The sequence below is a fragment of the Balearica regulorum genome, chromosome W (assembly GCF_011004875.1).
Source record: "Balearica regulorum gibbericeps isolate bBalReg1 chromosome W, bBalReg1.pri, whole genome shotgun sequence".
NCBI lineage: Eukaryota > Metazoa > Chordata > Aves > Gruiformes > Gruidae > Balearica > Balearica regulorum.
In genome coordinates this window covers 21120603-21148139 of record NC_046219.1, presented here as the reverse complement: position 1 = coordinate 21148139, position 27537 = coordinate 21120603, and the positions used below count along the sequence as shown (strand labels likewise).

Below are 27537 nucleotides of genomic sequence, written 5' to 3'. Positions count from 1 at the left end.
ATCCGATGGCCTGGCACGTCAGATCCACAAGAGTACAAGGCCCTAGTGGACACTGGTGCACAGTGTACTTCAATGCCATCGAGCCATGAAGGGGCAGAACCCATCTCTATTTCTGGAGTGACAGGGGGATCCCAACAGTTGACTCTGCTGGAGGCTGAAGTGAGTCTAACTGGGAATGAGTGGCAAAAGCACCCCATTGTGACTGGGCCAGAGGCTCCATGCATCCTGGGCATAGACTACCTCCAGAAAGGGTCTTTCAAAGATCCAAAAGGCTACCGGTGGGCTTTTGGAATAGCTGCCTTGGAAGCGGAGGAAATTGAACCATTGTCTATTCTGCCTGGTCTCTCGGAAGACCCTTCTGTTGTAGGGTTGCTGAGGGTTGAAGAGCAACAGGTGCCAATTGCTACTACAGCTGTGCACCGGCAGCAATACTGCACCAGCAGAGACTCCCTGGTTCCCATCCATAAGCTAATTCGTCAACTGGAGGGTCAGGGAGTGATCAGCAGAACCCGCTCACCCTTTAACGGTCCCCTATGGCCAGTGCGGAAGTCCAATGGAGAGTGGAGGCTGATAGTAGATTATCGTGGCCTGAATGAAGTCACACCACCGATGAGTGCTGCCATGCCAGACATGCTGGAACTTCAATATGAACTGGAGTCAAAGGCAACCAAGTGGTATGCCACAATGGATATCGCTAATGCATTTTTCTCGATCCCTTTGGCAGCAGAGTGCAGGCCACAGTTTGCCTTCACTTGGAGGGGCGTCCAGTACACCTGGAATCGACTGCCCCAGGGGTGGAAACACAGCCCCACCATTTGCCGTGGACTGCTAAAGACTACCCTGAGAGCAATGGGTGGTGGGACCCTCAAACACTGGGATACACATTTAGCAAAGGCCACCTGGTTAGTTAACACTAGGGGATCTGCCAATCGAGCTGGCCCTGCCCAATCAAAACTTCCATGCCCTGTAGAAGGGGATAAAGTTCCTGTAGTGCACATGAAAAATATGTTGAGGAAGACAGTTTGGGTTATCCCTGCTTCAGGCAAAGGCAAACCCATCTGTGGGATTGCTTTTGCTCAGGGACCAGGGTGTACATGGTGAGTGATGAGAAAGGATGGGGAAGTCCGGTGTGTACCCCAAGGGGATTTGGTTTTGAGTGAGAATAGCCCATAAATTAAATTGTGTGATGTTAATAGCGATATACTGTATCAATGGTATGACCATAAGAATCACCCCAAACTAATGAAGGATGGACTTTGAAACTGAACAAAGTGCCACGAGGATGGAACTAGAACTGACTTCAACTGGTGCCCAGAAACTTTATCGAAAAATCACATCTTTGACATCCAGACTGCGAGCATGGACCATACCAGATACACCGGCTGTGAAAACTCCGGATGCAGCGTGCAACAATCCAGCAGCACGCACCATTGCTCCTGCCCTGAGAGTGTAATGGCAGATGGAACCCAAAGTTATGGACTAAATGAACTCGATGGACATTTTAGAGCGATGGCCCATAGAGTAAGGGAATGATATCTGTGTATGATCTGGGCATGACATAGGTGGTATAGAGTAAGTGGTGGATAATGTCCTGGTTCTGGCAAGGATAGAGTTAATTTTCACAAGGAGCCAGGACAGGTGATCCAAGCTGGCCAGGGGGCTATTCCATACCATGTGACATCATGCTCACCATAAAAGGGAGCTAGTTGGGGAGGGGTGGGTTCCTCGGCTCCAGGACAGTCTCAGTGTGGTCGGTTGGTAAATTGCTTTATGTTATCACCTGTTGTGTATATTCCCTTATAAGTACTGTTGTTGTTTCCCTCTCCCTTTGCTGTCCCAGTAAACTGTCCTTATCCCAGCCCACGAGGCTTTGCCTTTGTTTTTTTCCTATTCTCCTCCCCATCCTGCTGAGGGAGGGGTGAGGGAGCTGCCAGGTGGTGCTCAGCTGCTGGCTGGGGCTAAACCATGTCAGTGATTATGGGAACATTAGGACCTTGAAGTTTGAACCACATCAGAACTTACTTTTTCTTTAAAGTTATTTTTGCTGTGTTTATTATGAAAGCAGACAACGCATGGTAAACAGAATCCATCCAAATTCTTTCAGGGATTCCCAAACAAGTTCAGGCCAAATTCCAGGTTTGCCTGTTGCTTTCAACTACTCCAATCAGGCACATACCATATGGTCATGAAAATAAATATATGCACAGCTTTTTCTTTGTCAAACAGTGACAAAACAGTTTGGAATCATATGCTGCAGAACATAAATGAGCACTCTAATTAATGTCTTACATTAGTAGGGTGAATGAACCCAGAAGAAATATACAGCTGTCCATCCCTTTCTGCGTGCTGTACAGATTTTTCTACAATAAAGAGCAAGAATTTATACTGTGGTTTCTTCACTGTAGTGACTTCATCTCAAGTCTGTCAACTGATTCTCCCTGCAGTGAAATATGAAATGGAGGTTTTTGTGGTCAGTGACAAAATCGTATGAGGCTATGAAGGGGACTTAAATGCTCAATATCTAACTTGGTCAAGTTATTTAGCCTTCATAACCCCAGTTTCCCCTGGTAAGTCAGAGTAATAATTCACAATTTCTATCAAATGCTAATTAATTCCCAAATGCAAAAATTATTTGTATCCATATCCTAATTATTTTGTAAGATTTTTTGAGACCCTCAGAAAAAAAACCCAGAAGACTATTTTTATGTAGGATTGTGCAAAACATAGACTGATTTATGCAAGCAATTTTATCCACTAAAATGTTTGCAAGGTAAAAAAAGCTTAACAGTCATAAGCTCCAGAGGAACACAGACTCAGACCTTGTCAGGTTTCAGGCCAATAACTGCAATGAGTTTTAACTAATTAAACTTCATTGTAAAAGTCACAGGTTGCAGCACTGTCTCCTTTTTAGTCTTTTAGTTTCTTGGGCATGCTTCTTGATACTAAGTTAATCTGCTGCCCTGCACTAGAAGACTAATCCTATCACCTAGTAAGAAATGTGCTTATCACAACCAAACAGCAAATATTGCCAGAATTTGAGGTGAGGGGGGTGGGGGAAGGAACACATTCCACTGCATAACTGATTACATTTTTTTCTTTTTTCCAGTTAATCTACTGACATAAATGCAGTACCCTGTAACTGGGAAGTAGCAAATGTACTGGCTACTTAGAGCAAGTGGCAAATACAGCTTTATTTTGGAGAAGGGGCAGTAGAGTATAGTCTTTCTGTTATCATTAGCTAGTATGCTGCATATGCTTCCTGTATCATGTTATGTGGCCATGCAATCTTGCCCACTTCCGTTGAGATCAGGGCTTTGTTCAGCTGTGTAGATGATATTTATGAAGAGAGAAAAAAGTCATCCAAGTACCTACAGATCTATTAGTTTAATCTCATGAGTTTGCAAAGCTTTGGAACAGTGTTTGGAGGGAAAAATAGTTAACATAATGGAAATAAATAGAATAAGATATATTTATGAAAGAGGTATCATGTCAGGGTAATTTAATAGCTTCCTACTTTCAAAACAAGACATATTCTAGATCTCATCCATCAGGACTGGAGTTAAACACTTATACCTCCCCACAGGAAGTTATGGGTTAAAATGGAGCTGATGGGGATTTGTAGGTAGCCTGTAAGGTGGATGAGGAGCCAGCAGAAGAAAGGAAAATGAGAAATGTTGAGTTGGAAACTATTAGGTGGTGGTCTTCAAAATTGGTCTCTGGTATTTAATATAGATTTAATATTTTTACAAAAATTGTAGAACATATATTATCAATGTGCAGCCAAATTTTTTTGCTGACACAGAGCCAAGAGGTATTGATTAAAAGATGGAGCAGGATATCTTACAGAGAGAACTGGATGATCTTAGTGACTGGAGATACAAAAAATGAGGAGGGGAAGAATTTGCCAGGCTAGACACTTAGAATTTTGATGCAGTTATTCTCTGCTGTTAGATATACATTGGAAACCATAGAGGAAGAGAGGATGTAGATTTTAAAACTGATCATAGAATACCTGTAAATGGAAAGTTGCTGTAATCATCAGGATGTATCAGTTAAAGTCATTTCAGCAGAGAAAGGAAAGTACAAGTGCTTTGGAAGAAAAGACATCTCCAATATTATGAAGAACTCCAGTCACTCATCTTCAGAAAGATGAAATCAGACTGACAGAAAATGCAGGAAAAAAAGATTAAGGTGATCAGGTGATGAAGAGTTGACCATTTTAAAGGAGATTAGAAAATTTAGGCTTGTTTAGTGTAAGAAAATGAAGACTGAGTGGCTTATTTTAGTCACTTTATACAATAGAGAAGGGAAGTGGGAAGCTGCTTACACAAAAGGATAATAGTGGTACTGGAGGTAAGGGGGATAAACTAATCATGAAAAAATTTAGGCTGGAAGTTAGGAGTTGGTTTTTAACCATCAAAGAGGCAGGGTCTGGAGCAGCCTTTTAATGAAAGGAGTTGAACTTAACTTAAAAAAGTATCCTCTCCACTCTGAAATTAAATTTCATGCATTTATGAAACAAATTATAAAATGTGTTGTTGTGATGGCAAGGGACTGGATTCAGTCAATCCTACATTCTTACAGAAGAGGGATCAAGGCCTCTCTTCATCATCCTTAGGTGCCAGAAGAGTTTTCAATATGAAACTGGAGACCTGAGAAGAAAGAAACTGGATGCAAAAGCAAGAAGAAAAGAATATGTTGTAGTGTTTGCCTTTTTTTTGTAGTAAGGAGGAAATTTCACGTGAAATGAATTTCACTGAAAGACATGTAAATTTAGAGCTTGATTTGTGGAAGAACTTTAAGGGATTTGTATATATTCAGTACCACTTCGCATCAGATCTTTAGAAACAAAGCCTAAAACAATAGAAATATTGTATTTGTATACAAGGCCTCCGATTAAATTTTACTATTAAATTATGACTTACAAATATGACAAATATTCAGGTGTTGCTACATGTTGGAGAGATATTTTTGGAGTTTATATGATGTAGTTAACAGATGCCTACTCATGTGTAGTGGGTCGACCCTGGCTGGGGGCCAGGTGCCCACCAGAGCTGCTCTATCACTCCCCTCCTTCTCTAGACAGGGGAGAAAAGGTATAACTAAAAAAAACTTATGGGTCGAGAAAAGGACAGGGAGAGGTCATTCTCTAATTATCATCAAGAGCAAAACAGACCGAACTTAGAGAGGGAATTCATCTTATTTATTACTAAGCAAAACAGAGTAGAGCAATGAGAAATAAAACCAAATCTTAAAACACCTCCCCCCACCCCTCCCATCTTCCCGGGCTCAACTTCACTCCCGGCTTCAACCTCCATCCCCCCTCAGCAGCACAAGGGGACAGGGAGTGGGGGTTACGGTCAGTTCATCACACATTGTCTCTGCCGCTTCTTCTTCCTCAGGGGGAGGACTCCTCTCATCGTTCCCCTGCTCCAGCGTGGGGTCCCTCTCACGGGAGACAGTCCTTCACGACCTTCTCCAACGTGAGTCTCCTCCACGGGGTGCAGACCTTCAGGAGCAAACTGCTCCAGCGTGGGTCCCCCACGGGGTCACAAGTCCTGTCAGCAAACCTGCACCAGTGTGAGCTCCTCTCTCCACGGATCCACAGGTCCTGCCAGGAGCTTGCTCCAGCGTGGGCTTCCCACGGGGTCACAGCCTCCTTCAGGTGCCTCCACCTGCTCCAGCATGGGGTCCTCCCTGGGCTGCAGGTGGAATCTCTACACCCCCTCATCCTTCCTCCATGGACTGCAGGGGGACAGCCTGCTTCACCAAGGTCTTCACCATGGGCTGCAGGGGAATCTTGCTCCTGTGCCTGGAGCACCTCCTCCCCCTCCTTCTGCACTGACCTTGGTGTCTGCAGATGTTCTTACATCTTCTCACTCCTCTCTCTGGCTGCAAAAGCACTCTCTAACTGTTTTTTTTTCTTTCTTAAATATGTTATCACAGAGGCGCTGATTGGCTTGGCCTTGGCCAGCGGCAGGTCCATCTTGGAGCCAGCTGGCATTGGCTCTGTCGGACACAGGGGAAGCTTCTAGCAGCTTCTCACAGAAGCCACCCCTGTAGCCCCCCCCGCTACCAAAACCTTGCCACGCAAAACCAACACATCATGGTTTTGTATTATCTTAGTGGACTGATTTCTTTGAACTGCAAAGGACTAGAAAGGATTTAGGAAAGCATTTAAGTTGTGCTCAGAATGTCCTTCTCTCCTGTAATAAATTACTTTTCAAAAGTTTTGCAGCTTTAAGGGTAACAATTTTCTATCTATTAAGGACAGAAAGTAACATTTACTTTTGATGTCCTGACAAAAAAGAAACAGTTGTGCTCTCAGAGGATTCCTATCCTGGTACTCCTCACCTCTTGGAGTACGTGCTGCAGGACTGAGGCCTCTGGAGGTTTTGGGGGCAGGAGTAACTGGTATTGATCACATCATGCTGTGTGGGTGTGAGAGGCATCAATTTTGCAATGAAGAGGAAGTGGGTTGTCTGGGGTTCAGCTAGGATACGGTTAATTTTCACCAGAAGCTAGGATGGGACACAGCCAGGACAGGTGACCCCAAACTAGCCAAAGGGGTATTCCATACCATGTGACATTGTGGCGGGTTGACCCTGGCTAGAAGCCAGGTGCCCACCAGAGTCGCTCTATCACTCCCCCTCCTTAACTAGTCGGGGGAGAAAAGGTATAACGAAAACCTTGTGGGTCGAGATAAGGACATGGAGAGATCACTCGCCAAGACTTGTGGATTGGACATAAGGACAGGGAGAGATCACTTGCCAATTATCATCACAGGCAAAACAGACTGAACTTAGAGAGAAAATTCATCTAATTTATTACCAAGCAAAAGAGAGTAGAGCAATGAGAAATAAAATGAAATCTTAAAACACCTCCCCCCACCCCTCCCATCTTCCCAGGCTCAACTTTACTCCCGGTTTCTACCTACTCCCTCTTCAGTGGCATAGGGGGACGGGAAATGGGGGTTATGGTCAGTTGATCACACGTTGTCTCTGCCGGTCCTTCCTCCTCAGGGGGAGGACTCCTCACACTCTTCCCCTGCTCCAGCATGGGGTCCCTCTCACAGGAGACAGTCCTCCACCAACTTCTCCAACATGAGTCTCTCCCACGGGAGACAGTCCTTCACAAACTGCTCCAGCCTGAGTCTCTCCCACAGGGTGCAGACCTTCAGGAGCAAACTGCTCCAGCGTGGGTCCCCCACAGGGTCACAAGTCCTGCCAGCAAACCTGCACCAGTGTGAGCTCCTCTCTCCATGGGTCTACAGGTCCTGCCAGGAGCTTGCTCCAGCGTGGGCTTCCCACGGGGTCACAGCCTCCTTCATGTGCCTCCACCTGCTCCGGCATGGGGTCCTCCCTGGGCTGCAGGTGGAATCTCTACTCCCCCTCATCCTCCCTCCATGGGCTGCTGCAGGGGGACAGCCTGCTTCACCATGGTCTTCACCACGGGCAGCAGGGGAAACTCTGCTCTGGTGCCTGGAGCACCTCCTCCCCCTCCTTCTGCACTGATCTTGGTGTCTGCAGAGTTTCTTACATCTCCTCACTTCCCTCTCTGGCTGCAAAAAGCTCTCCGAGGTTGTTTTTTCCCTTCTTAAATATGTTATCACAGAGGCGCTGACTGGCTGGGCCTTGGCCAGCGGCGGGTCCGTCTTGGGAGCCGGCTGGCATTGGCTCTATCAGACACAGGGGAAGCTTCTAGCAGCTTCTCACAGAAGCCACCCCTGTAGCCCCTAACCTCGCTACCAAAATCTTGCCACGCAAAACCAACACAATAGGTAATGAAGCTAACTGACCATGGCGATGTACAATGCTGCTATGTTTCATGTACAGTCCCTATCCAACCGGACGATAGGCCTGGGAATATTAATCTTATGAAGAATGTTGTTATGGACAGGTACATCCACAGCAAGGATACTGCGCATGCCCGCAAGAACAGGGTTATCCAGCGACCACTGACGACCACCAGAGACCCCTTGAGGACCACCTCAAATCACTGAGCATGCGTGACAGGGAGGAGAATATGGTAATGAATTCCAAGAAATGATTATCATAGGACTGCCTTTTCTGAGAAAAAATGATGAATATGTATTTTTTGATCCTATATAACCTGTGTGTTGGTGATCACCTGGCATGCACGTTGGGTGGAGCTGTTTCCCCCCCGTGCATCCAGCGCTGCAATAAAGCAAACCTAGGGTAACTCATGTCTGGTAAATTTCTTATACCCTTTTACAGATGGTGACCCAGATGGGACCCTAGGATGCAAGAGGAAGGAGCACCAGCTAATTCTCTGGACAAAACCGTTACCAACACTCATTGCCGGTATAAAAATAATGGGTGAGTTCACTTAAGAGACTTGGACACGGGTGATTCCAGATGATACTGGGAGTACTCTTGTGTTTAAACTTGCTAAAGATTTGGTAAGAGGAAAAGAAGTTTAAGAAATGGGAACTACACCCAGTGTTGAAAGGGGGACACCCCTTGCTGAGGTTTTAGAAAATTGGAATAAGGTTTATGGGGCACAGACTTTACAAAAGAAAAGACTGACTGTGTTGTGTCAGGAGGAATGGCCATTCCTAACTCGAACTCGAGGGGGAGGACCTATGGATCTTTGGCCTCCCAAAGGAACTTTTAAGCCCCATAAGTTAAAATTTCTAAGGATCATTTTAGAAGATACTGCAAGTCAAAGTACTGATTATTGGTATATTTGGTATGATTGGTCTTATCAAAGACGTAAGCCATCTAAACTACGGGTAAGCCTACTTCCCTCTGCCCCCGAGGCTGAGGAAACTGACCTTCCCCAAGCAGGGATGTTTCCCATGAAATTGGATTACATCCCAAATCCCAGAGCAGGACTGGGAGCTCCTCCTGATGTCCCTGCAGTGACTGCTGTGATGCACCACAAACCTTGGAAACAAGGTGACTTGATTATGTGGCAAAGCAAAATGCCAAGATTAAGAGATGATGCAGAAAAATGTGCACAAATGCTATCTGGAATAGTCACTGATTACACACCTAATTGGAGTGACATGAAAACTTTGCTGAGAGAACTATTCCAGATGGATAAGCGAGATAAAATTTTTCAAAAGGACCGAGAAATTGCTCAGAGAGGTCAGGGATTAAATCCCTGGCCCACTTAGGACCCCAGTTGGAATTTAGCCACAGCTGATGGAATGTGAACTTATCGAGCAGCCATCGGGCAATTATTGGAGGCCACGCGGCAATGTGGTGAAAGAGTTACAAATTGGGCAAAGGTCCTTGAATGTAGACAAAAACCCGATGAACATCCCAGTGATTGCTGGACAAGATTGAAAGCTACCCTGTTGAAATACGGGGGAATGACTAGAGAAAATTTTCAAGAACCATTGGCTATTAGCGTTTTTGTGGAACAGTCCTCTCCAGATATTGTCGTGGTTTTACCCCAGCCGGCAGCTGAGCACCACGCAGCCGCTCGTTCACTCCCCCTCATCAGGATGGGGGAGAGAATTGGAAGAGTTAAAGTGAGAAAACTCGTGGGTTGAGATAAAGACAGTTTAATAGGTAAAGCAAAAGCCGCGCGCACAAGCAAAGCAAAGCAAGGAATTCATTCACCACTTCCCCCGGGCAGGCAGGTGTTCAGCCATCTCCAGGAAAGCAGGGCTCTGTCACGCATAACGGTTACTTGGGAAGACAAACGCCATTGCTCCGAACGCTGCCGCCCCCTCCCCTCTCTTCCCCCAAGCTCCTTATAAACTGAGCATGACATCATATAGTATGGAATATCCCTTTGGTCATTTTGGCTCACCTGTCCTGTCTGTGTCTCCTCCCAACTCCTTGTGCACCCCCAGCCACCCCGCTGGCAGGGCAGTGCAAGAAGCAGAAAAGGCCTTGGCCCTGTGTAAGCACTGCTCAACAACAGGTCCACATAACAAAAACATCTCTATATTACCAATGCTGTCTCCAGCACAAATCCAAAACATATCCCCACACTAGCTACTATGAAGAAAATCAATCCTCTCAGCTGAAACCAGGACATGCCTGGAAAAAAGCACATGCCTGGATGGCAAGGGGAAACCCTAACTAAAATATTGAGTATTGCTGCTTTTGTTTTTGATGGTAGAGATGAAGAAAAACAAAAGAGAGAGTGAGAAACATACACAGGAAAAGAAGCGAGAGTGACAGGAAAAAGAAAGAGAAATCAGTCTGCTAGCTGCAGCAATTACTCAGAATTATCAACCAAGGGGAAGGGGCAGGGGAATTTCAAGGGGAACTCCAAGAGGAAGGGGACATGGGGGAAGGGCTCCCTTTCCTCCTTTCCCTAACCAATCTAATCCTAATACTTTAGAGTGGTTTTATTGTGGGAATATAGGACATATCCAGTGGGAGTGCCCACTCTGCCCAGTAAGTGCTGGACGAGGATCAAATCCACCGTATCCACTGCGCCCTCACTCACAATAGAAAAATAATGAGCTGAACTCCATGCTTGCCGAAGGACTGCGAAAATGTCGAATGAAGGAGTGAAGGTAAATGAGTATGGACAAATTACTGCAAAGGTAAATGGACTTTTTGTTGAATTTTTAGTAGACACAGGAGCAACTTTGTCTCTTTTGAATTATGCAATCCCACAAGCATTGATTTCTAAAGAGAAGGTACTTATAAGAGGGGTTGTTGGACAAGAAATAAAATATGTTTCAACCCCACTTCCAATTATCATTGCAGAAAAAATGGTATGGGGAAGATTTGTGATATCTCCAAATTCACCTGTGTCTTTGCTACGACGTGATCTTTTTCAGGAATTTGGTACTCAAATACTCCTTGCTCCGGCTGGAATCAAATTAATAATCATGGGATCAGAAATTGTGCAAATTCCACAAGAAGAAGAATCGGCTTTTAAAATCCCAAAAGGACTTGAAGCAGTTCCCCGGGAACCATGGAGCAGCTCTGGTGACGATATAGGATTATTGTTATCTGCAGAACCGGTAATAATTAAAACAAAAGGAGGGTCACCTCCATCAATTAAACAGTACCCGATTGCAGATGAGGCTATCCCAAGTATTCAAAAACAGATTGCAGTTTTCTTAGAAAAAGGAATACTCAAGGAATGCCAAAGTCCATGTAATACTCCAATCTTGCCAGTAAGTAAACATCGATTAGATAAAGATGGGGATCCAGAATATAGATTTGTTCAAGATCTCCGTGCAGTAAATGAGCGTGTAATTTCCCCACACCCTGTTGTCCCTGACCCAAATTTAATTCTTACCCAGATACCTGTATGGGCACAATATTTTACTGTTTTGGATTTAACAGGAGCATTTTTCAGTATACCCATTGCTGAAGAAAGTCAATTGATTTTTGCTTTTACTTGGCAAGGGAAACAGTTGACTTGGACACGCTTGCCACAAGGGTTCACTAGTTCACCAACTATTTTTTCTCAGATTCTCAGAAACGATCTAAGAGACTTAAAATTTCCTGGAGGTTCTCTCTTGATTCAATATGTTGATGATTTGTTACTAGCAAGCCATACGGCTGAAGATTGTATGCGGGATACTGAATATTTGTGCATCCAACTTGCAAAGAAGGGTCACCGTGCATCTCTATCCAAACTGCAACTCTGTCAACAACAGGTAAAGTATCTGGGGTTTATTCTTAAACCAGGGAGGAGAGAAGTAGATCCAGAATGGGTAAGAGCTATACAAGAAATTCCCAGACCAGTAACAAAGAAACAATTAAGGGGATTTTTAGGACAAGTGGGATTTTGTAGGCCGTGGATTCCTGGATTCAGTGAAATAGCGAAACCTCTTAATGAGGCAACGAAAAATGAGGAAGTGGAACCAATAGCTTGGGGTCCTGAACGAGAAAAAGCTTTTCGTGCATTAAAGGGAGCATTAATGCAAGCTCCAGCTTTGGGGCTTCCAGACTATTCTAAACCCTTTAAACTTTATTGCACAGAAAACAAAGGAACAGCAAATGGAGTCTTAGTTCAAACTTTAGGGCCACATGAAAGACCTATAGCCTATTATTCTTGCACATTAGATTCAGTAGCAAGAGGAACTCCGTTTTGCATAAGAGCTGTGGCTACTGCTGCTGAGTTAGTAGAAAAAAGCCAGAACATAGTCTTGGGACATCCCCTAGTAGTCTGTGTGCCACATGAAGTTGAAATATTATTGAAACAATATGCCGAGAAAGCACTTTCTCCACAAAGAGCACATAAATATGAACTAATACTTTTGCTTGCTGATAATTTAAGATCGGAAAGATGTAACACTTTGAATCCTGCCACCTTAATGCCATTGCCCACGGGTGGAGAAAAAGATGAACATGATTGTGAACAGGTGATCAAAATGACGAGCAAACCGCGAGATCAGCCTTTGGATAACCCAGATATGAACTTATTTATTGACGGCTCCTCCTATTATGAAGAAGGATGGAAATGTACTGGGTTTGCTGTTACCACAGAAACTAAGGTATTGTTAGCAGGACCTTTGCCTCCCACTCTAGGTGCTCAAGGTGCAGAGATCGTCGCCCTCACGAAAGCTGCACAATATGCGATCGGAATATGGGTTAATTTGTATACTGACTCTAAGTATGCGTTTGGAGTTTGTCATGCTACAGGTATGCTGTGGAAAGAAAGGGGGTTTCTCACATCAGCAGGTAAAACGATCACCCATGGACAACAGATTAAAGAATTCCTGGAAACGATTCAATTACCATCCGAACTTGCAGTGATATATATTAAAGCACACACCAACCAAGAGAATCAATTGGCAAAAGGGAACGAGCTGGCGGACCAGGCTGCAAAAACAGCAGCCCAACAAGTCATCTTTGCAATGACGTTGACCCATCAAGCAGAACTTGACCTGGAATTACCAGACATGCAGAAACTGTATGAGGAACTTCCCGAGGAAGAAAGACAGCTCTGGGAGAAGCTAGGAGCCAAACAGCAGAATGGACAATGGACTCTAGGAGGTAAACCATTACTCCCAAAAAGGTATTTAATACCGATCGCACGATGGCACCATGAGAAAACCCATGGTGGACCTGAAAATATAGCCTTGAGAGTACAGAGACTGTGGGCAGCACCAGGGATTTACACTGCTGTTAGGAGAGTTTGTGAAGGGTGTCGACTGTGCAAAGAGTATGCCTCTTTGAGAATTAAGGCACCAGCAGGAAAGCGACCTCCAGCAACATATCCTTTCCAAAAACTACAAATTGACTACGCGGAGATGCCTAGGACTATGGGATATGCTTATTTACTTGTGATTGTTGATCAACTTTCGGGCTGGGTGAGCCTCTCTTCCCAACTCAGAAGAATGACTCGAAAGCGGTGGTTAAAGCTCTGTTAAAAGAGATAATACCTAGGTATGGAGTTCCTGAAATAATTGACTGGGATAGGGGAGCACATTTCTCTGCCGCAATTTTAGTGCAAATTTATCATTCATTAAATATCAAGATGCAATTGCACACACCTTATCACCCAGAATCATCAGGGCAAGTAGAAAGGATGAATAGGACGATCAAAGACAAATTAGTTAAGACCTGTAAACAAACTGGCTTGAAGTGGCCAGAAGCATTAAATTTAGTACTTTGGGACATTAGAAATACACCAAGGCAACCAGTAGGTGTATCTCCAGCAGAAGTTTTATTTGGGAGAATTTTAGCAGTACCTGGAACTTATATTCCAGCAAAAACGAGCCTTTTGGATGGAGATGAACAGGTAACTCAATATTTGTTGTACTTGCAAAATTCTTTTATGCAATTGTGAAATCATGCTTATTGGTATCAAGGGATAACGCCTGAAATACAGGTACATAATATTCAACCAGGGGATAAAGTGTACATAAATAATTTTAAATGAAAGAATAGATTTGAGCCCAAATGGGAAGGACTTTACATGGTGTTATTAACTTCCTTTTATGCCGTAAAGGTACAAGGAAAAGAGACGTGGATCCATCACTCACATGTGCGTAAAGATTCCGCGACAGAATGAAAACCAACGTACTGCTGTACTTGCTGATTTGTTTTCTCTTGAGTGAGACTGACATCTTGTGGACAAAGTTTATCTTGCAATACCGAGATGCATTTACAAATGGAACCGTAACACAATACAGTAATACTAGTCTCTGGGAGCAAACCTTTTGTAAAGTTTGGGGAACTAAGAATAAGAAAGGGGAAAATACTGTAGTAGGTAGAGATACTGAGATTGTGTGGAATCCCTTTTTTTAATCCTAATCCCTTTTTAGAATTTTGTGTTATTGTTAGATTTTTGATGGAAGATTTTTGGAATTTGTATTTGTATCATATACATATATATGAGCCGCAGACAGGAACAGGAACCTGGTGTATCAACCATCACTTATGGGGAATGGCAAAGAATAGATACAATGATTGATGTTGTGTCAATTTAAACCTAACAAGTCCATTCTTTTTTGTAATATATCACATAATCAAGGATGGATTTTGGAACTCCCCAGCAGGATATGATTATGAATTTTCATGGGATTTTCAAGTTGGTAGTGTCTACAGAACAATGACCAAACCTAGATTAAAGAAACGAAGTCTAGTTAGAAATGAAGAGGAAAATTTCTGGTTAAATAATACTCAAGTTTCTTTAATGAAGTCTTTCGCAGGGAATCTGAATCTCACTGAATGTTGGCTTTGTGCATCTTTACCAAAGTCTGTAGATCGTGGACTTGAATTAATTGGTATTCCAATTCCAAAGGATTCAGTTTGGGGAAAGTTTTGGAGAAATACCTCTATAACAACTAAGTATGAAGAGCAAATATTAACCATCAAAATTCCCCCTTTAGATGAATATCATAACATCCTCTGCGTAGAGAGATGTTATCCCCCAGAAGATTGGAATCGACAGTTTTGCCTTAACCACACTTTTGTGGGAAATTGGACTAAATGTAACACGACCAGTCATATTAAATCTTGATTAAGCTGGGCTTGGTGGGGACCAAATGCATTAGGAATATTTTGGTTGTGTGGTGATAAAGCATATAAGGTGCTTCCACCACGTTGGGGAGGAACTTGCACTTTAGGATTGGTAACTGTAGATTTACACATTCTCCCTAAAACTATAGAAGTTCCAATCTGGCATCGTACCTTTTTGACTCGTGTCAAAAGGATAGATAACCCATTAATAGAAAGGCCCTCAGGATTTTATACTTTTCTCCGATGGTTCATACCATCTTTAGGGGTGAGAGAACTGGAAAAAGCAATTCTAAACATATCAGGAGAAATTGAAAAACTAGAGAATTATACTGCTCATGGGTTAACAACCATGCAAACTGAAACTGCAGAACTCTCGAAAATTACCCTGCAAAATCGTATGGCCTTAGAGATGATGTTAGCATTGTAAGGCAGAGTTTGCACAATGCTAAATGTGAGTTGTTGCATGTATATAGATCATTCAGGGGAATTATTGACTGACGTACATAAAATTTGGGAAGTTAGCTCTCAAATACAAGAAGTACAAAAGGATGACACATCTTGGGGTTTTACTGAAACTGCATCATGGATGACCTCCTGGATTCCTGATTTATCTGTATGGCTTAAAAAGGCGCTTGCTGTAGCAGCCTTAGTGATTATAGGGATTGTATGTATAATAGTGATTTTTCAATGTTGTATAACCTGTTTTTCTAGTATAATAGCAAAATTGCAAGGAGCTTGGAGATATAAATAATTGCAGGGATGCAATGAAAACACAAGGAGGGAACTGTAGAAAATATAGAAGCTTAGCATTTGCTAGATTCAGTTTCAATAATGAAATGCACAAAGAACTACTTTTTTGTGAGCCACTAAAGGAAAGATGCACTGGAGAAGGCATATTCTCAACACTAAATGACTTCTTTAATGAAAACAATGCTTTATGGAAAACCCGTGTAAGTGTAACCACCGATGGAATGGTTGCTTTGACTGGAATTAAAAAAAAGGATTACAGGGTAAGGTTACAGAGGTTGATTTTGTAGAAAATACAGAAGCTTAGCTATAAGAAAACTTATGCTAATCAGAAAGCTACTCAAGGCCTGGAAGGAAAACTTCCAAAAAGGGGAACATGTAATTGTGGGATAGAGGCTGTGAGACAGAAAGTATAGAATGATTAGCTTGGAATAATTAGTTTGTAACCCAGGTGTAACCGATGTGTTTAACTTTTTAACCATGGTGATGGGATCAAGATGAGATTATTAGCAATAGTAGGGAATGAGAAAAATATTTTAGGAATGAGGACCTGAGAGCTTGGTGGTACCATGGAACTGATAAACTGTGTGGTTGGTATGTACCATGGAACTGATAAACTGCATGGTTGGTACATGAGCCAAATAATATTTCATTTTCTGTCAAAATCATGTCCTTTGAGTGAACTTTGTTCATTATAATCTCATTATAATACCAAAACACACCTCCATGCTAAAAACTACCCACCTCCAAGGTATGACCACCCCTCACTGGGCATGCTCTCTGAATTTCTTTAAGTATATAGCTTTAAAAGCAAAGCAAGAAAGTTTTACACCAATCATAATGAAGTAACTATGTAACTATGTGATGTAATTGTAACCATGTGTGTATTGAGAATATAAATATGTGCATGTTCGTAGGCTAGGTATGCACATTAGGTGGAACTATCCCCCGTGCATCCAGCGCTGCAATAAAGAATGCCTGCCTTTTAACACTACATTGGTGTTACGAGGTTTATTCCCGGATTTCGGTGACAGTTTCTGGCGACCGAGATGGGACCCTGCTTTTGAACCTCGACGGATCCGTGGGATCGCAGGATCTCCAGCCGGCACTGGGGAATTCTCGGGGAGAACCTCCGATCCCCGGACCGAAGAGCTCTGAGCAAGATCCCTGGGATTAGGTAAAGGCATTCTTATTTGATTTGAATATTTGTTCAAGGAGCCCCGTGGCTCTCCGGGACAGGCCCACATTGGGACAGGCCCGCACCGGGACAGGCCCGCATTGGGACAGGCCCACACTAGGTTTAAGGAGCCCCGTGGCTCTCTGGGACAGGCCCACATTGGGACAGGCCCGCACTGGGACAAGTAGGAGCACGGGAGGCCTGCTCGTAAGGCACGGTGAAAGCTGCGCAGAGTTGGGCTGAGGAGACGTCTCAGGTAAAAGTCTCTGCTAGGCGAAAGCCTGTGGAGGAGGGCCCACTGGGGAGGGGAAGCCTCCAAGATTGGGATTTCTGGTGGTAGCAGAAATCCCCGGGATTTCCGGTGGCAGGGGAAATCCCTGAGGGAGCTCTAACACGGGTTGGAGTCCCTCTGACTAGTGCTTGTGATAGTGCACAATCACAACCACTGAGTCCTTGAGAGATGGGTACTTTTCCGAGTAAGAAATCAATCCCACGAAAAACACCACTGGGATGTATTTTGGAACATTGGAAAGATCTGGGAAACATTGATCCTTTGACTCGGAAACAGTTGATTGAATATTGTAATCACTGGTGGCCACTGTATATTTTAGAGAGCGGGGAAAAGTGGCCGGAAAACGGGACATTGCAGTATAACACAATTTTGCAGTTGATGCTATTTTGTAAAAGGGAAGGTAAATGGCATGAAATGGCATATGTGGATTTGTTTTTCACACTGCGAAATCATCCGGAATGGCAAAGGCAATGTGAATTGGTTTCATCTAGTTCTACGGTAATGGCATTAAAGGGGCAGGAGCCTGATAAAGATTTAAAAACAGGTTGCTCATCTTGTGATATTGGTAAACAGTGTTTTAAATGTGAATTTGAAGATGATGATGTTGAATTATTGGTTGCACCTCACAGGAGGTTAGGAAATGGTCAAGGGGATCAAAATCTGGGGGCCAATAATGCTTCCGCCCCTCCTGTGGAAGGGGAGGCGGAAGGATTCAGCCCAATTGCTGGGAGAACAAGGGGAAGAGGGGGAGGAAACGGATTAACTCTCCTCCAGGCCCCTCTTCGACAGGCTGTTGGCAATGAGGGTCCGGTAATGGTGAAGGTCCCCTTCTCCATAACCGATTTAAGAGCATGGAAAGGAACTGCAGGCACCTATCAGGATGACCCAGAAAGAGTTGCCAAAGTAATGGAAACAATAATTAGAACCCAAAACCCCGATTGGGAAGATTTGCAAGTAATATTGCATACATTATTGGAAGACACTGAAAAGAAAATGGTATTAAACACAGCCCGAAAACAAGTAGAAAGTGCCCATGCTAATGGAAATATACAAGGACCAGTGGACCAGAATTTTCCATCCACAAACCCTAAATGGGACCCTAATCAGCCGGGGCCCAGAAGAATGTTGATTAGGTACCAGAAGTGGATTTTGTTTGGCGTTAGACATGCAATGCCAAAAGCAATTAATTGGTCTAAATTATATGAAGTAAGACAAGAATTAAACAAATCCCCTTCGGCCTTTATGGAAAGACTGAAGGTGACTGCTAGAAAATATACTAATTTTGACCCAGAGAAAAAAAACAAAACAAAACAAAACAAAAACCACCACGGAAGAAGCTATACAATTGGCCTATATATTTATGGGACAATCAGCCCTAGGAAAAAAAAAAAAAACAAAAAACAAACTCTCCAGAAACTGGAAGGGGCTGAGTCCAGAGACTTAGGTAAAATGCTTGAAGTAGCCTGGGCTGTGTATAACAACAGAGAGAAAGAAAAAGAAGTCAGACAGATGCAAAGGGATGGAAAATTCTGACAATCTTGACCGAGAATAATAAACATGTAAAGCGAAACTCAGCCATAAATCAGCAGAGGGTGTTGGTGCGACAGGGCGAAAAGAGAACTGGCCTTTCTTGAAACTGTTAAAATTTAAGCTGGGAAAACAGTGGGTAACACATCAATTTTTATATATGCCCGACTGTCCAGTGCCTTTATTGGGACGACATTTATTAAGCAAATTAGATGCACAAATAATTTTTAAAGATGGAGAAATTAGATTACTAATACCAGAATCAAAAGCCATAGAGGCGAGAGTGTTTATGTTACAGGATTCCTCCAAGGAGGAACAGATTCCAGAAGTAGTGGACAATGCAGTTATCCCCCTGGTATGGGCAAGTGGAGTTCCGGGACGATCCAAACTGGCAGAACCGGTAAAGGTGACTTTAAAACCTGGGGCCAAGCCGGTAAGACAAAAACAGTACCCTCTCAAATGGGAAGCCCGAAAGGGGCTAGAGGAATTAATCACAAAATTTTTAGAATATGGGCTGTTAGTAGAATGTGAATCAGAATATAATACCCCTATATTACCAGTAAGGAAATCAGGAGGCAGGGAATATCGAATAGTTCAGGATTTAAGGGCCATAAATCAGATAGTTCAAGATATACACCCAGTAGTGGCCAATCCATATACCTTACTGACATCTCTGAGGGAGGAACATAAATGGTTTACTGTACTGGATTTAAAGGATGCCTTCTTTTGCATACCTCTGGATATGAAAAGTCAAGGCATATTTGCCTTTGAATGGGAGAGTCCCACTACAGGAAGGAAAACGCAATTAACATGGACTGTACTTCCACAAGGATTTAAAAATAGCCCCACAATATTTGGAAACCAATTGGCAAAGGAATTAGAAATGTGGAAGAAACAGAATCAAGGAGAAGGCATATTACTACAATATGTGGATGACATCCTGATAGCAGCAGAAAGTAAAGAAACATGTTTTGAAATGACTATCAGTTTATTGAATTTCCTGGGCCAGGGAGGATATAGAGTCTCCAGAAACAAGGCTCAGATAGGGAAAGAAGCAGTGATTTATTTGGGATTTGAGATATTGCAAGGACAAAGACAATTGGGAAACGAAAGGAAAGAAGCCATTTGTCAGATTCCCGAACCTAACAGCCCAAAGGAACTGAGAGCCTTTTTGGGAATGATTGGATGGTGTCGACTCTGGATTCTAAATTATGGACTGTATGTGAAACCCCTATATGAGGCCCTGAAAGAATCTAAAGACCAATACCTGACTTGGACACCTGAATGCCATAAATCATTTAAAGAACTCAAAAAGGCATTAATGACGGCCCCTGCACTGGGTCTACCTGATCTAACCAAACCTTTTGAGCTGTTTGTACACGAAAGGCAACATCTGGCCCTTGGAGTGCTGGCGCAATGGCTGGGATCCTGGAAGCACCCGGTGGGGTACTTCTCCAAACAACTTGACACCGTGAGTAAAGGATGGCCGGGATGTTTGCGTGCCGTGGCAGCAATGGTGCTGCTGATTCAGGAAGCCCGAAAATTGACTACGGGCCAAAAGATAGTGGTATATGTACAGCATATGGTAATAACTGTCTTAGAACAAAAGGGGGGGGTCACTGGTTATCCCCTAGCAGAATGTTGAAATATCAGGTTGTCCTATTGGAACAAGATGATGTGGAATTAAAAACCACAGCAATCGTAAATCCAGCAATGTTCCTGTCAACAGAAAATCCTACTGAGAAATTGGAACATGACTGTCTGTTAACCATTGAACAAGTTTATTCCAGCAGACCGGACCTGAAGGACGAACCCTTGAAGAATCCTGATCTGGAACTGTTCACGGATGGAAGCAGTTTTGTGCAAGAAGGAAGGCAAATGGCCGGGTATGCTGTTGTCACCATCGACAAGATATTGGAGTCAGGGACACTACCTGCAAATACATCAGCGCAGAAAGCAGAATTGGTGGCGCTGAAGCAGGCTTTACGGATGGCAGAAGGGAAAAGAGTAAACATATGGACTGATTCCAAATATGCATTTGGAGTGATCCATGCTCATGGAGCCATATGGAAAGAAAGAGGGCTGTTATCAGCCCAAGGATCACCTATAAGACATAAGGAGGAAATTCTTCAGCTCCTGCAAGATGTGCAAAAACCAAAGGAAGTGGCCGTAATGCATTGCAAAGCTCATCAATTTGGTCAGACGGCTGTCAATATAGGTAATCGATTGGCGGATAAAGCTGCAAAAGAGGCTGCAGAACGAGGTATCCTTGCACTGGTACCAGTAAAACAGGTAAAAATTCCAAATGTAAAAGTAAGATATGGTAAATTAGACGAACAATTGGCAGAGCATTTAAAGGCATCCCAAAATGCAGAAGGATGGTGGGTAACACCAGAAAATCAGGTAATAGTGACCCCACAAATTATGTTGAAACTTACAAAAGAGCAACATGAGCAGACACATTGGGGTGTAGATGCTATGGTTACAAATTTGAAAACATTTGTAGTGTGCGTAGGAATGACAGGAATAATTAAGTCAATAATAGCTAAGTGCCCGATCTGTCTTAAAAATAATCCTTTAAACCAGAGGAAAGCACCTTTAGGAGTAACAAAGCAGGGTAATTCCCCAGGAGATTATTGGCAAATCGATTTTTCTGAATTACCCAGACAAAATGGGTATAGATATCTGCTGGTACTGATTGATACATTTTCTGGATGGCCGGAGGCTTTTCCTTGTCGCACCAACAAAGCGAGAGAAGTGGTTAAAATATTGTTAAAAGAAATAATACCAAGGTTTGGGGTACCATTGGGCATGTCTTCTGATACAGGACCACATTTTGTAGCAGAAATAGTCCAGCAAGTAAGTAAAATTCTGGGGACAAAATGGGACTTACACACTCCCTGGAGACCGCAATCAAGCGGGAAGATTGAAAGAATGAATCAGACCTTGAAAAGACAAATGAGTAAAATTTGCCAAGAAACATCTTTGAAATGGCCACAGGCCTTGCCATTAGCTCTGTTAAGAATAAGAATCCAACCAAGGTCTAAAGACGGTGTAAGTCCATATGAAATATTATATGGCAAACCCTACCAAACTCCTTTAATCCCAGGCGACATGAGGGTAACAGGGGAAACAGATTTGAAAACATATCTGATTTCTTTAGGAAAGACCCTCGAAGCGCTCAGAAGATATATTGTGCTGACCAGACCGCTTGCTCTTGATACGCCTGCACATCCATACCAGCCGGGTGACTTTGTGTATATAAGAACATGGAGTTCTGAACCACTCCAAGAAAAGTGGAAGGGACCCTTCCAGGTACTGTTGACAACTTATACCGCAGTTAAGGTAGAAGGAGTGGAGCCGTGGATTCATTATACTCGAGTAAAGAAGGCACCGTCAGAGCAGTGGACATCTACGCAAAAAGGACCTTTGAAACTCAGACTGTGTAGAAAATTTGACAGGGAACTGGAAAGCTAAAAGAACTGGTTTTCAAAATGGAAAATTTATAAAGGGTTTGCATGTTATGTGTTGAATTATGAATATTATGAATTGTTTGATTGGGTTAATAACACATTTTTGTGTTTTGTCGCTGATCTGTAGCCAAAGAAATACAGAATGGCCATGGTCCCAAGCTATGATGGGACCATATCCCAAAGACCGTTCCCCAAATTTAGCCACTGTGGTAATGCATGAATCTGAAGTTTACCACCCACCTGAGTGGGAATGGGACAGAAAGGACTGGGTCCGTGTCTTAACAGGAACAATTGGAGAAAAAATCCAAGTAGGATGCAGAAAGATGGAAGGATCTCTTCATGAGAAAGCTTCTTCAATTACCATCTCCGGAAATCTATTAGACCCTAGTTCTAATCTTACAACGAGACTCTGTCCCACCACAGAATGGAAATGTAACAAACAAGATTCTCTCATTACGTGTTGCTGCTAGCAGAATGTCGGTAATTACTCCTTAGACCCTAGTACCAATAATGTTGAAATCACCAAATTCTGTATTAAGGAACGAGGAGATTGTTGGCACAATTTTACTTTGACTAAGCCAGTTTATGTGGTGTGCAATTGGCGACCTAATCCATTGACAGGAGGATTACTAGGCCTTACATTTAAATTCAAGATAAATGTTGTAACTAAACCCCCAGTGATGCTTGTTGCAGTAGTCATGCACGCTGGCACAGATACCCTTTTTACGTTAACTAGTAAAAGTGAAGTCACCCCCTCTTTTATGGTACCACAAGGGAATGACATCACAATAAGATGCAGATTAATCACTGAATCTCGCATTGAACCTATAAACAGTTATGAAAATGGATCACATGGCCCTATTTTGTGTAAAGATCAAAATTTAGACTGTTGGTTAAATTTGACTGCTGTACAATACTCCCGTAAAGTGATATGTGGTAAAAATAACACCAAATACTGGGGAGAACTTAAAATAGACGTTATAATACCTACTACCCAACCAATTGTTGCGCTTAACCCGAAAATCTTTGAAATTGGACCATATGTGATCAGAAATACAGGCTTGCAACAAATGTTGTTTAACCCGGCATGGTCTCTCAAACAAGTTGAATTGTCAATGCAAAACAATGTTTCAGATATTCAACCAGCTTGTTCACCTTTCTTAAAAATCTCATATGAGGGGTGGACAACCTGGCTGCAAAAACGAACTCTTACTATGAAAAGAACACAAAGAGACTTGACCGGTGTTTTGGGAACAGGATTGGGAGTTTTAAATAGCATCGATTCAGAAGTAATAATGAACAAATTGGCTGCCTCAATTAGTGATTTGGCTAGATTACAACAACCTTTACGATCTTCTTTACTGGCTTTAGGAACTAACCAGTGGCTGTTGTCAAGTATATTACCCACATGGGAAAGAATAAATGTAAGGGACCACGAGTTAATTACGGACGCACTTGGGGTGATCCAAAATAACCTCTCCTTGGCTCTCAGTTGTATCCAGGCTCAATTATGGATGCAGTCGGTAGCTGCCTCAATTATAAGAGAAGGCGAAGAAGGCACTCTCCCTACTGAAATTAGGAAAATAATTTGGGACAGTGCTACTGATTTTGAGAAAGAACTCCAGTCCTGGTGGAGCCCGGTAAACTTTACTTATGATCCCGTTACAAACACAGCTACAACTTTTGTGCTCACTATATCTAATGCTACTAAATACTCAATTTATCCCATTATTGCATTAGGGATAAACCACAACAGAACTATACTCTATCCTTCCGAGCATAGAGTATGGGCCCGAAGGATAAATGAAAAATGGCAAACTGTTAATCTGGAATCTTGCATCGTGCGAGAACAACAAGGATTTGTCTGTGAAGGTAATGCAATTGAGGCACAAGATATTTGTCTGGATACTGAACAAAATATTTGCCATTTTGAGGTTCATCCTAACGAAAACCCTGAAACCATACTTATATATATTGGCAAGGGCTGTGTATGCTTGAGAACTGTTTGTGATTTTTTTATATGTAGATGAGGTAGTGGTAGAGATTAAAAATCATTCAAATTTTTGTATTTGTAATTTTACAAAGATTGATGGATGTGACTTTTCTTATTTGACCCCAGTCACATCGCACCAACTTTTGCAGTCTAACTACATGTTGATTCATGAATTATTACCTATCTCCATTGGAATGAATCTCACTTTAGTAAAACAGTTATTACGACACAAGGATTTAATTGAAATTCTGGAAAAAATTAAGGAAAACGGACAGAAAACCCTAATAACTGTCCATCACAATGTGAAAGAAATACATCGAGTTTTTGAAAGAGTGCAGAAAGATGCAGAACTTAAATGGTGGGACACACTTTTCGGATGGTCGCCTACTGCTACAGGCATCCTAAACAAGTTGTGTCACCCCATCGTGATTCTTTTAACATTGGTTTTGATCAGTATGACCTTGTCAGTAATATTATATATCATAACTTGGAAAATGATGAATCGGTTAACACATCTGAAAGAACAAATTATTCGTGAAACTTCTCTCACTCATATGATCATCCAAGCTGTTGCGAAACAGCAAAATAAACAAACAATCCCAGAGTTTCCTCCAACACATAGAAAATAATTAGTATAGTGGAAGTATTGAAAAGGTGATTATTTCAAAACTTCCAAAGGGGGGATTGTAACCGATGTATTTAACTTTTTAACCATGGTGATGGGATCAAGATGAGATTATTAGCAATAGTAGGGAATGAGAAAAATATTTTAGGAATGAGGACCTGAGAGCTTGGTGGTACCATGGAACTGATAAACTGTGTGGTTGGTATGTACCATGGAACTGATAAACTGCATGGTTGGTACATGAGCCAAATAATATTTCATTTTCTGTCAAAATCATGTCCTTTGAGTGAACTTTGTTCATTATAATCTCATTATAATACCAAAACATACCTCCATGCTAAAAACTACCCACCTCCAAGGTACGACCACCCCTCACTGGGCATGCTCTCTGAATTTCTTTAAGTATATAGCTTTAAAAACAAAGCGAGAAAGTTTTACACCAATCATAATGAAGTAACTATGTAACTATGTGATGTAATTGTGACCATGTGTGTATTGAGAATATAAATATGTGCGTGTTCGTAGGCTAGGTATGCACGTTAGGTGGAACTATCCCCCGTGCATCCAGCGCTGCAATAAAGAATGCCTGCCTTTCAACACTACATTGGTGTTACGAGGTTTATTCCCGGATTTCGGTGACACAGGTAATAGGTAATGAAGCTAACTGACCATGGCAAGGTACAATGCTGCTATGTTCCATGTACAGTCCCTACCCAACCGGACAATAGGCCCGGGAATATTAATCTATGAAGTTGTTATGGACAGGTACATCCACACCAAGGATACTGCGTATGCCCGCAAGAAGAGGGTTATCCAACTGACGTGGTTTAGCCCCAGCTGGCAGCTGAGTGCCACGCACCACTCGTTCACCCCTCCCCCAGCAGGATGGGGAGGAGAATGCAAAAGCAATGGCAAAGCCTCGAGGGTTGGGATAAGGGCAGTTTACTGGGACAGCAAGGGAGAGGGAAAACAATCAATAACAGTGCTGATAACAGATAGTAACAATGGGTGATAACAGAGAACGATTTACAGATCCCCCAACCAACCCAGGACCTAATGCTCAACCCAGAGCCACGCCCAGCCCGCCCCTGCCCGACTAGCCTCCTTTTATGGTGAGCATGATGTCACATGGTATGGAATAGCCCCTGGCCAGCTTGGCTCACCTGTCCTGGCTCCTTGTGAAATTAACTCTATCCTTGCCAGAACCAGGACATTATCCACCCCTTGTTCCATACCATCTACGTCATGCCCAGATTATTTTACAGATCTCATTGCCTTACTCTATGGGCTATCGCTCTAAAATATCTGTCAAGTTAATTTAGTCCATGGCTTTGGGTTCCATCTGTCATTACAGTCTCTCAGAGCAGGAGCAATGGTGCGTGCTGCTGGATTGTTGCACGCTGCATCCGGAGATTTCACAGCCGGTGTATCTGGTATGGTCCATGCTCACAGTCTGGATGTCAAAGATGTGATTTTTCGATAAAGTTCCTGGGCACCAGTTGAAGTCAGTTCTAGTTCCATCATCGTGGCACTTTGTTCAGTTTCAAAGTCCGTCCTTCATTAGTTTGGGGTGATTCTTATGGTCATACCATTGATACAGTATATCGCTATTAACATCATGCAATTTAATTTATTGGCTATTTTCACCCAGAATCAAATCCCCTTGGGGTACACACCGGACTTCCCCATCCTTTCTCATCACCCACCAAGTGCACCCTGGTCCCTGAGCAAAAGCAATCCCGCAGATGGGCTTGCCTTTGCCTGAAGCAGGGATAACCCAAACTGTTTTACCCAACACATTTTTCATGCACACTACAGGAACTTTATCCCCTTCTATTGGGCGTGGAAGTTTTGATTGGGCAGGGCCAGCTCAATTGGTAGACTCCCTAGAGTTAACTAACCAGGTGGCCTTTGCTAAATGTGTGTCCCAGTGTTTGAGGGTCCCACCACCCATTGCTCTCAGGGTAGTTTTAGCAGTCCATTGTACCTTTCAATTTTCCCAGGGTCTGGTGCGTGATAGGGGATGTGATACACCCACTCAATGCCATGCTCTTTGGCCCAGGTGTCTATGAGGTTGTTCCGGAAATGAGTCCCGTTGTCTGACTCAATTCTCTCTGGGGTGCCATGTCACCACAGGACTTGCTTTTCAAGACCCAGAATAGTGTTCCGGGCAGTGGCATGGGGCACAGGATATGTTTCCAGCCACCCAATGGTTGCTTCCACCATTGTAAGAACATAACGCTTGCCTTGGCGGCTTTGTGGGAGCGTGATGTAGTCGATTTGCTATGCTTCCCCATATTTCAACCATCGGCCTCCATACCACAGAGGCTTTACCTGCTTGGCTTGCTTGATTGCGGCGCATGTTTCACATTGATGGATGACCTGTGAGATGGCATCCATGGTCAAGTCCACCCCTCGATCATGGGCCCATCTATATGTTGCATCTCTTCCTTGATGGCCTGAGGTGTCATGGGCCCACCAGGAGCTATAAATAATTCACCCTTATGTTGCCAGTCCAACTCCACCTGAGCCACTTCAATCTTGGCAGCCTGATCCACCTGCTGGTTGTTCTGAATGTTCCTCAGTGGCCCGACTCTTGGGTACGTGGGCATCTACGTGACATACCTTTGCATCTAGCTTCTCTAGCCGGGCAGCAATATCTTGCCACAATGGGGCAGCCCAGATGGGTTTGCCTCTGTGCTGCCTGTTGCTCCGCTTCCACTGCTGTAACCACCCCCACAGGGCATTGGCCACCATCCATGAGCCAGTATAGAGGTACAGCATT

The 27537-nt window shown here is 43.1% G+C and overlaps 1 protein-coding gene and 2 long non-coding RNA genes across 4 annotated transcripts in view; 2 read left to right on the top strand and 1 right to left on the bottom strand.

The window, feature by feature from the left end:
• Positions 1-5993, bottom strand: part of LOC142599253 (uncharacterized) — a 256694-nt gene extending 250701 nt beyond the window's left edge. The window contains exon 1 of the long non-coding RNA XR_012832882.1: positions 5905-5993. This is a non-coding gene — a long non-coding RNA (uncharacterized LOC142599253). The remainder of the gene's footprint in view (positions 1-5904) is intronic.
• A 1157-nt stretch (positions 5994-7150) lies between these two features.
• The window catches only part of LOC142599221 (uncharacterized), a 706610-nt gene continuing 686223 nt past the window's right edge, over positions 7151-27537 (top strand). The window contains exon 1 of one of the 2 annotated variants that reach the window (XR_012832843.1): positions 7151-7197. This is a non-coding gene — a long non-coding RNA (uncharacterized LOC142599221). The remainder of the gene's footprint in view (positions 7198-27537) is intronic. The other variant, XR_012832842.1, reaches the window with a different exon arrangement.
• The window catches only part of LOC142599315 (uncharacterized), a 29492-nt gene continuing 24260 nt past the window's right edge, over positions 22306-27537 (top strand). The window contains 2 exon segments of the mRNA XM_075739186.1: positions 22306-24146; positions 24148-24707. Of these exon segments, the coding sequence (XP_075595301.1) occupies positions 22815-24146; positions 24148-24707 (1892 nt within the window). The 5' untranslated portion in view covers positions 22306-22814.